General features: G+C 43.9%; 1 protein-coding gene across 1 annotated transcript; it reads right to left on the reverse strand.

Moving 5' to 3' along the window:
• Positions 1–533: 533 nt before the first annotated feature.
• Positions 534–6,413, reverse strand: LOC124038784 (histidine-rich glycoprotein-like). Its single transcript, XM_046354849.1, has 2 exons — positions 6,322–6,413; positions 534–1,425 (listed from the first exon to the last, which is right to left on the reverse strand). The coding sequence occupies exons 1-2, from the start codon at positions 6,411–6,413 to the stop codon at positions 534–536; spliced, it is 984 nt and encodes a 327-aa protein (XP_046210805.1).
• Positions 6,414–10,021: the final 3,608 nt, after the last annotated feature.

A 10,021-nucleotide genomic window follows, 5' to 3' on the forward strand; every position in this document is an offset into this window, starting at 1 on the left:
TTCTGTGATAGGTGTGAACCCCTCCTCAGGTTGTGGAGCTGATGGTTGTGTTTCTGTTCAAGGTGTGAACCCCTCCTCAGGTTGTGGACTGATGGTTGTGTTTCTGTGATAGGTGTGAACCCCTCCTCAGGTTGTGGACTGATGGTTGTGTTTCTGTGATAGGTGTGAACCCCTCCTCAGGTTATGGAGCTGATGGTTGTGTTTCTGTTCAAGGTGTGAACCCCTCCTCAGGTTATGGAGCTGATGGTTGTATTTCTGTTCAAGGTGTGAACCCCTCCTCAGGTTGTAGAGCTGATGGTTGTGTTTCTGTTCAAGGTGTGAACCCCTCCTCAGGTTATGGAGCTGATGGTTGTATTTCTGTTCAAGGTGTGAAATCCTCCTCAGGTTGTTGAGCTTATGGATGTGTTTCTGTGCTAGGTGTGAACCCCTCCTCAGGTTATGGAGCTGATGGTTGTGTTTCTGTGCTAGGTGTGAAATCCTCCTCAGGTTGTTGAGCTTATGGATGTGTTTCTGTGCTAGGTGTGAACCCCTCCTCAGGTTGTGGACTGATGGTTGTGTTTCTGTGCTAGGTGTGAACCCCTCCTCAGGTTATGGAGCTGATGGTTGTGTTTCTGTGCTAGGTGTGAAATCCTCCTCAGGTTGTTGAGCTTATGGATGTGTTTCTGTGCTAGGTGTGAACCCCTCCTCAGGTTGTTGAGCTTATGGATGTGTTTCTGTGCTAGGTGTGAACTCCTCCTCAGGTTAAAGCGTTTAATGTTGTGTTTCTGTGCTAGGTGTGAACCCCTCTTCAGGTTATGGAGCTGATGGTTGTGTTTCTGTGCTAGGTGTGAACTCCTCCTCGGGTTATGGAGCTGATGGTTGTGTTTCTGTGCTAGGTGTGAACCCCTCCTCAGGTTGTTGAGCTTATGGTTGTGTTTCTGTGCTAGGTGTGAACCCCTCCTCAGGTTATGGAGCCCCTGGTTGTGTTTCTGTTCAAGGTGTGAACCCCTCCTCAGGTTGTGGAGCTGATGGTTGTATTTCTGTGCTAGGTGTGAACCCCTCCTCAGGTTATGGAGCTGATGGTTGTGTTTCTGTGATAGGTGTGAACCCCTCCTCAGGTTATGGAGCTGATGGTTGTATTTCTGTGCTAGGTGTGAACCCCTCCTCAGGTTATGGAGCTGATGGTTGTGTTTCTGTGATAGGTGTGAACCCCTCCTCAGGTTATGGAGCTGATGGTTGTGTTTCTGTGCTAGGTGTGAACCCCTCCTCAGGTTATGGAGCTGATGGTTGTGTTTCTGTTCAAGGTGTGAACCCCTCCTCAGGTTGTGGAGCTGATGGTTGTATTTCTGTGCTAGGTGTGAACCCCTCCTCAGGTTGTGGACTGATGGTTGTGTTTCTGTGATAGGTGTGAACCCCTCCTCAGGTTGTGGACTGATGGTTGTGTTTCTGTGATAGGTGTGAACCCCTCCTCAGGTTGTGGAGCTGATGGTTGTGTTTCTGTGATAGGTGTGAACCCCTCCTCAGGTTGTGGACTGATGGTTGTGTTTCTGTGATAGGTGTGAACCCCTCCTCAGGTTGTGGACTGATGGTTGTGTTTCTGTGATAGGTGTGAACCCCTCCTCAGGTTATGGAGCTGATGGTTGTGTTTCTGTTCAAGGTGTGAACCCCTCCTCAGGTTATGGAGCTGATGGTTGTATTTCTGTTCAAGGTGTGAACCCCTCCTCAGGTTGTAGAGCTGATGGTTGTGTTTCTGTTCAAGGTGTGAACCCCTCCTCAGGTTGTAGAGCTGATGGTTGTGTTTCTGTGATAGGTGTGAACCCCTCCTCAGGTTGTGGACTGATGGTTGTGTTTCTGTGATAGGTGTGAACCCCTCCTCAGGTTATGGAGCTGATGGTTGTGTTTCTGTTCAAGGTGTGAACCCCTCCTCAGGTTATGGAGCTGATGGTTGTATTTCTGTTCAAGGTGTGAACCCCTCCTCAGGTTGTAGAGCTGATGGTTGTGTTTCTGTTCAAGGTGTGAACCCCTCCTCAGGTTATGGAGCTGATGGTTGTATTTCTGTTCAAGGTGTGAACCCCTCCTCAGGTTGTAGAGCTGATGGTTGTGTTTTTGTGCAGTTTACTCTGCTAAGTGGTCAGGTATTCTGCCAATATGTACTCTCCGTTTAGGGCCAAATAGCATTCCAGTTTACTCTGTTTTTTTGTTCATTCTTTCTAATGTGTCAAGTAATAATCGTGATATGGTTGAGTCTAATTGTGTTGCTGTCCTGGGGCTCTGTGGGGTCTGTTTGTGTTTGTGAGCAGAGCCCCAGTACCAGAGGGGAGTCTTCTCCAGGTTCATCTCTCTGTAGGTGATGGCTTTTGGAAGGTTTGAGAATGTCTTCCTTTCAGGTGGTTGTAGGGTTGAATTTCTGGATTTTGATAATTACCTGGAATTGTCCTAATTCTTCTCTGCATGTGTTATTTGGTGTATTACCTTGTACAAAGAGGATGTTTTTGTAGAATTCTGCAGGCGGAGTCTCAATTTGGTGTTTGTCCTTTTTGTGAATTCTTGGTTGGTGAGCGGAACACAGATCTCACAACCAAAAAGGGCAATGGGTTCTATAACTGATTCAAGTACTTTTAGCCACTTGGGATGTTTAATTTTATGTTCCTATTGGTGGCATAGAAAGCCCTTCTTGCCTTGTCTCTCAGATCGTTGGCAGCTTTGTGGAAGCGTCATTCTGGGCTGATGTTTAGTCAGAGGTAGGTATACTTCTTGGTGTGCTCTAGGGCAACAGTGTCTAGATAGAATTTGTATTTGTGGTCCTGGCAACTGGACCTTGTTGAACTGAATTTGTTGAAATAAATGTTGATGACGGTGGGGCTCAAGATTCCCTATGGAAAGAAATCGGTGTGCTATTTTGCCAATTTTAACCAACACTTGTTTGTGTACATGTCGTATGTTTTCTCCCCGAACACTGCTTTCTGTCAATATATACAGTAGGCTCTCATGCCAAACTGAGTCATTAGCTATTTTGAAATCAACAAAGCATGACTTGCCTTCGTTTTGGTTTGTTTGTTTGTCAATATTTTATTTATTTATTTTACCTTTATTATACTAGGCAAGTCAGTTAAGAACAAATTCTTATTTTCAATGACGGCCTAGGAACAGTGGGTTAACTGCCTGTTCAGGGGCAGAACGACAGATTTGTACCTTGTCAGCTCGGGGATTTGAAATTGCAACCTTCCGGTTACTAATTCGGGTGTGCAGGATGAATACATTGTCTGTCATATGGTAATTTGCTCAATACATTGTTTTTACTGAGGAAATGTACGAGTCTGCTGTTAGTGATAATGCAGAGGATTTTCCAAGGTTGCTGTTGACGCATATCCCACAGCAGTTATTGGGGTTGAATTTGTCTCCACTTTTGTGGTTTGGGGTAATCAGTCCTTGGTTCAAATATTGGGGAAGATGCCAGCATTGAGGATGATGTTAAAGAGTTTAAGTATACCCAATTGGAATTTGTGGTCTGTATATTTTATCATTTAATTTAGGATACCATCAACACCACAAGCTTTTTTGGGGGGGGGTTGGAGGGTTTGTATTTTGTCCTGTAGTTCATTCAATGTAAATGGAGTACCCAGTGGGTTCTGGTAGTCTTTAATAGCTGATTTTAAGATAGTTTATTACTCATGTATATGTTTTTGTTGTTTGTTCTTTGTTATAGGGCCCAAAATATTGGAGAAGTGGTTTGTCCATACATTTCCGTGTTGGATAGATAACTCTTTGTGTTGTTGTTTGTTAGTGTGTTCCAATTTTTCCAGAAGTGTTAGATTCTATGGATTTTCCAACTACATTGACCTGAGTTCTGACGTGCTGTTCCTTCTTAGTGTATTTCTGAACTGTTTTAGAGTAGGGTAAGGTTTTCTGGGAATCTACACTGAATAAAAATATAAATGCAACATGTAAAGTGTTGGCCCCATGTTTCATGAGCTGAAATAAAAGATACCAGAAATGCTCAATATGCACAAAAATGGTATTTCTCTAAAATGTTGTGTACACATTTTTTTTTACATCCCTGTTAGTGAGCATTTCTCATTTGCCAAGATAATCCATCCTCCTGACAGGTGTGGCATATCAAGAAGCTTATTAAATGACATGATTGTTACACAGGTGCACCTTCTGCTGGAGACAATAAAATGCCACTCTAAAATGTGCAGTTTTGTCACACAACACAATGTCACAAGTTTTGAGGGAAGCATTTGGCATGCTGACTGCAGGAATGTCCACCAGAGGTTGCCAGAGAATTTAATGTTAAATCCTCTACCATAAGCCACCTCCGACGTCGTTTTAGAGAATTTGGAATGATAATGCACGGCCCCATGTCGCAAGGATCTGTACATTATTCCTGGTAGCTGAAAATGTCCCAGTTTTTCCATGGCCTGCATACTCACCAGACATGTCACCTATTGAGGGTTTTTGGGATGCTCTGGATCGATGTGTACAACAGTGTGTTCTAGTTCCCGCCAATATCCTGCAACTTCACACAGCCATTGAACAGGAGTGGGACAACATTCCACAGGCCATAATCAACAGCCTGATCAACTCTATTCAAAGCAGATGTGTTGTGCTGCATGAGGCAAATGGTGGTCGTTCCAGATACTGACTGGTTTTGATCCATGCCACTACCTTTTTTCTAAGGTATCTGTGACCAAAGATGCATATCTGTACTCCCAGTCATGTGAAATCCATAGATTACAGCCTAAAGAATTTATATAAATGAACTGATTTCCTTATATGAACTGTAACTCGGTAAAATCAGTGAAATAGCATGTTGCGTTATATTTTTGTTCCGTGTATGTTTTTGGTCGGATAGGTTCCTCAATTTCTTGAGCAACCTATCCAGAATGGTACATTCTTCATCAAACCATTTATTGTCTTAGGTAGTCTGGTTGAAATATTTAGATTTGATAGGGAAGCTGAGAGGTCAAATATAGTGTTTAGGTTATCTACTGCCAAGTTTACACCTTCACTATTACAGTGAAATGTTTTATCCAGGAAGTTGTCTAAAAGGGATTGAATTTGTTGTTGCCTCATTGTTTTCTGGTAGGTTTCCACACTACTTTCTTTCATTCTATAGCATTGTTTTATAGTATGCATCATGTTCGGCTTTGTTGCCTCATGATTGAGTATTGCTCTGTTCAAGTAGACTGTGATTTTGCTGTGATCTGATAGGGATGTCAGGAACGCTCTGAGAGACACTGGGTTGAGGTTGGTGATAAAGTAATCTACAGTACTACAGCCAAGGGATGAGCTGTAGGTGTACCTATCGTAGGAGTCTTCTCGAAGCCTACATTTGACTATGTACATACCCAGCATGCGGCAGAGCTGCAGAAGTTGTGACCCATTTTTGTTGGTTGTTTTGTCGTAGTTGTGCCTAGAGGGACATATATAGGGGTGTTGTCAGGAGAGCTATCTGGTGGGCTGACAGGAAGGGTGCCAGTCTGCTTGCTTGGTGGAACCTGTCTTGTGTGTCCCACTATGGTGTTAAGGATGTGTTCAGGGTCTGAAGTGGGCTGTTCTGTTGGCTTCTCTGGGTGGATGGCCAGCACTCTCATGAGTGGTTCATTGTCACACCTTAGCATTCTCACCTCCTACTGCATTGCTGTTAGCTGGGCTGTGTGTTCCTCTCTCCTCCTTGTGTTCTCTCACCTCAGTCCGGAGAGCAGCCAGCTCTCTCAGACAGCCGTCTATCTCCACCCTTCAGCCCTTCGGGTCCTGTTGTGGGCGTGTTGTTCTGCTGGTCTGTTTTATGGGTCTGTTCTATCTGGAGTGTGTGGACTAGCCCTCTGAGCTCCATCATCTCTCTCAACAATGGAGGAGCAGTGCAGTTGTGAGACCTGGGTGTGTTCAGTGCTAGGAGGATGATTCTCCTCCTTTACAGAGCAGTTTGAAGAGGAGGTCTGATCAGACTCGCTTAGGAGGGGGAGTCATCACAAAGAGAGAGCGTCTACTGCCGCGTTCTCTCTTTGGTTCTGTGGAAGCCCTGTTGGATGTGTTTGAAGTTGCCCTGCACCACCACTGTTCCATTCTTGTACAGGTTGACAGAGGGTGTCTCAGTCTCAGGATCCCCGTTTTCTACTATTCAGAATTTCCACCCTCCGCCAATACCTTCTCTCTTGAAAGAGGGGTAGTTGCTCTTATAAAATTGTGCCATGCCCAGTGTTGGTCTGTTTGGAAGATTAAGTTGCTAACGTTTCCATGTTTGTAGCAGTCAGAAAAAAAGTGTCTCTAGAATGTCCATGAGGAGCTTCTCTTTGTACTCTATCCGTGCCTTGTCATTTTTTTAGATCCAAGGGGTACTGTTCTGTGGTGACCTCTGCACAGGGGGAAGCCATGGAGCAGGGGGCCAAAGAGGCCTCTGCATTTGGGTCGTGGAGGAACTCTGCTCTCATTCTTGTGCTCAATGGCTTTCCCACCTCTCACTTCACACCTCAGTGCCAATTGAAGTTGCAGCCGGGTTTGTTCTTTGCTAGCAAGCTTGGTAGCCTTTTAAGTTAGCATTCAGTCTTCATAAAGTAAAATATCTAGAGATTATTGTAATGTTCTTTTCCTTCTAGACTTTAGAAGTAACTTCAGACTGAACATTACTTAATCAGTTTTGCGGCTTGTTGGTTTGTCAGAAAGTTTGCTGGATAGTCCTTGTCAGTAAGGATCCTTGGCAGTGAGGTTTCTTGGCAGTAAGGATCCCTGGCAGTAAGAATCCTTGTCAGTAAAATCCTTGGTATTAAGAATTATTGGTAGTAAGAATCCTTGTCAGTAAAATCCTTGGTATTAAGAATTCTTGGTAGTAAGAATCCTTGGCAGTAAAATTATTAGCAGTAAGAATCCTTGGTAGTAAGAATCCCTGGCAGTAAGAATCCTTGGTAGTAAGAATCCCTGGCAGTAAGAATCCTTGGCAGAAAGACATTTTGGCGGTAAGAATCATTGGCAATAAGAATCCTTGGCAGTAAGAATCTTTGGCAGTAAGAATCCTTGGTAGTAAAAATCCTTGGCAGTAAGAATCCTTGGCAGAAAGACATTTTGGCAGTAAGAATCATTGGCAATAAGAATCTTTGCCAGTAAGAATTGTTGGTTTGTCAGAAAGTTTGCTGGATAGTCCTTGGTAGTAAGAATCCTTGGTAGTAAGAATCCTTAGCAGTAAGAATCCTTAGCAGTACAAATCCTTGGCAGTAAGAATCCCTGGCAGTGAGAATCATTGGCAGTAAGAATTCTTAGCAGTAAGAATTGTTGATTTGTCAGACATTTTGCTGGATAGTCCTTGGTAGTAAGAATCCTTGGCAATAATATCCTTGGCAGTAAGAATCCTTGTCAGCAAGAATCCTTACAGGTAATTGTGTCAAAAATCAGGTTGTAGGTTTGGAGTTTTGATTTGAAGTGAACGTAATGTTGTGGATGGTAGTATCCTGTTTATGTCCAAATCTCAATCTATTTTTTTTTTAGAAAAATGTTGATCTGCTCATGACCCTATCTCACTCTCTATTTTTCAATTCAATTCAAAGGACAAATGTTTACATTGCCAAAGCAACTGAAATAGATAATAAACAAAAGTGAAATAAACAATCAGAAATGAACATAAACATTATACTCACAAAAGATTCAAAGGAATATACATGTCAAATGTCATATTATGGCTATGCACAGTGTTGTAACGATGTGCAAAAAGTGAAAGTATAAAAGGCAAAGTAAATAAACATAAATATGGGTTGTATTTACAATGGTGTTTGTTCTTCACTGGTTGCCCTTTTTTTGTGGTAACAGGTCACACATCTTACTGCTGTAATGGCACACTGTGGTATTTCGCCTAATTTATATGGGAGTTTATCAATATTGGGCTTGTTTTCAAATTATTTTGTTGGTCTGTGTAATCTGCGGGAAATATGTGTCTCTAATATGGTCATACATTTGGCTGGAGGTTAGGAAGTGCAGCTCAGTTTCCACCTCATTTTGTGGGCAGTGTGAACATAGCCTGTCTTCTCTTGAGAGCCAGGTCTGCCTATGGCGGCTTTTCTCAATAGCAAGGCTATGCTCACTAAGTCTGAACATAGTCAAAGCTGTCCTTAAGTTTGAATCAGTCACAGTGGTCTGTCTGTCTGTCTGTCTGTCTGTCTGTCTGTCTGTCTGTCTGTCTGTCTGTCTGTCTGTCTGTCTGTCTGTCTGTCTGTCTGTCTGTCTGTCTGTCTGTCTGTCTGTCTGTCTGTCTGTCTGTCTGTCTGTCTGTCTGCCTGCCTGCCTGCCTGCCTGCCTGCCTGTCTGCCTGCCTGCCTGCCTGCCTGTCTGTCTGCCTGTCTGTCTGTCTGTCTGTCTGTCTGTCTGTCTGTCTGTCTGTCTGTCTGTCTGTCTGTCCTTACTCAGCCCCACAAGCCTGGGGTGCACAGTAACACCACTCTAACAGAAAGTTACTCGCACCCAGAGGTGTACAGCACACAATGTCATGAATAATGCAAAGACTTGATCAGTTATAGAGTGAGTGTACATCATCAACATTATGTTGATACCTGTGTAGGTCCTGTCTGTGAAATGTCAGATTTATGTTTTACTTTTCAGTGTGCAGGATTATTCTTTATTATTCTAATCAGACTGACCAATGAGCATTCTATGTACAGTATGTATGTATGTATCCTAGTCTAATACAGTGCTTCTATAGCTCCCACAGTATTTTTTTCAGGTAAAGTAGCTTATTTCCACTGCCAGAACACTGGTCTCCACCTGTCACCATTCCAAGCCTTTTCCCAGTTTATGTCCATTTGAACACACCTGTGGGTATATTACCGAAATGACATTCTGAGATGAGTTTGGATTCGCAAAAAATGTCAATTTCCAGCATTTTTAATCGGGACGCTTTGCAATCTTGTGTTCATTCCCTCAGTCTAAACATCACCTGCTCCCTCTGTCAGTCCAGCCAGCTTCAACCCAGAACCATCCCACCTCAGTGGGCTGATCTGTCTGTCTTCCCCCCTCACTCCTGTTTACAAACCTCCTTGCCGCATTCACAGCTGCCAATGTTCTGATGCCCACCTGTCCTCATCCATAGTCCCCTGTACCTCCCCTCCCCTCTCACCCTCTAACTCCCCACCTCTCCACCTCCCCACCTCCCCTTCCCACCTCTCCTCCACCCCCCCTACTTCCCCTCCCATCAGGCATTCCGTTAGCTGTTAGCAATCCCCAGCAGCCATATGCAAACCTCCCTCAAAAATGAATGGAAAATGTCCCGCCCCGTGTCCTCCTGGGTAATTTGTACAAGAGGATCTGGGCAGGGAGACAGGAGGGGGAGGGGGACGGCAGAGAAATGACAGAGAGCCTTGACCTTTGAAAGAGGGAGAGAGGCATACTCACTCTTTAAAAAATGAAAAGATGCCGGAAATGTCCGCCTGGCCCCGTCCTCTTAAAAGGGATGTTAGCGCATGAACGGCACCGACTGCCTTTAACAAGATTGGTGCATTGATTAAAAGGCTGATTTAACAGGCCTTGCCGGCTACCCGGTGGAGAGCCGGGAATGATGCGCCAGCTGCTGTCTAGGTTCGCCGGGCGTCCTCCAAGGGCCTCACCATCTATTATCTCAATATGGCGATGGGAGGCAGTTTGTGTTGTGTTAATTTCCTTCAATAAATCAGTAATTATTGCAATCCTGTCCCTGCTGTTTATTCTGCAGCTGTTTTTCCATTTGTCGAGAGAGCAGGTGTTCTCTGAGGACCGCATGAGTTTCTACAGTGCTGAAATAGTCTGGACTACCTGAGATTGTGTAATGGGATCTCAAGGTAAACAAAAGAATGGGGGAAGCAATCAGATATTTGGGAGGTTGTTGTTTCCCCCATAACGTGGCCCTTTATCCTATGCGAGTGGGATTTGGGGAATATAATATAAGTAATTAAAAGCTCCAGAGTTTTCAGTTTTAAAAGTGAGGGGATTTTTAGAAAACATCAAAACTCTCTCAGCTGTGAAAGATGATATGAAAAATTAAGCATTTGCCATTACATTAAAAGGTTAACTGGTTGACGAGCTT

This window comes from Oncorhynchus gorbuscha, linkage group LG06 (genome assembly GCF_021184085.1).
Source record: "Oncorhynchus gorbuscha isolate QuinsamMale2020 ecotype Even-year linkage group LG06, OgorEven_v1.0, whole genome shotgun sequence".
Lineage (NCBI taxonomy): Eukaryota > Metazoa > Chordata > Actinopteri > Salmoniformes > Salmonidae > Oncorhynchus > Oncorhynchus gorbuscha.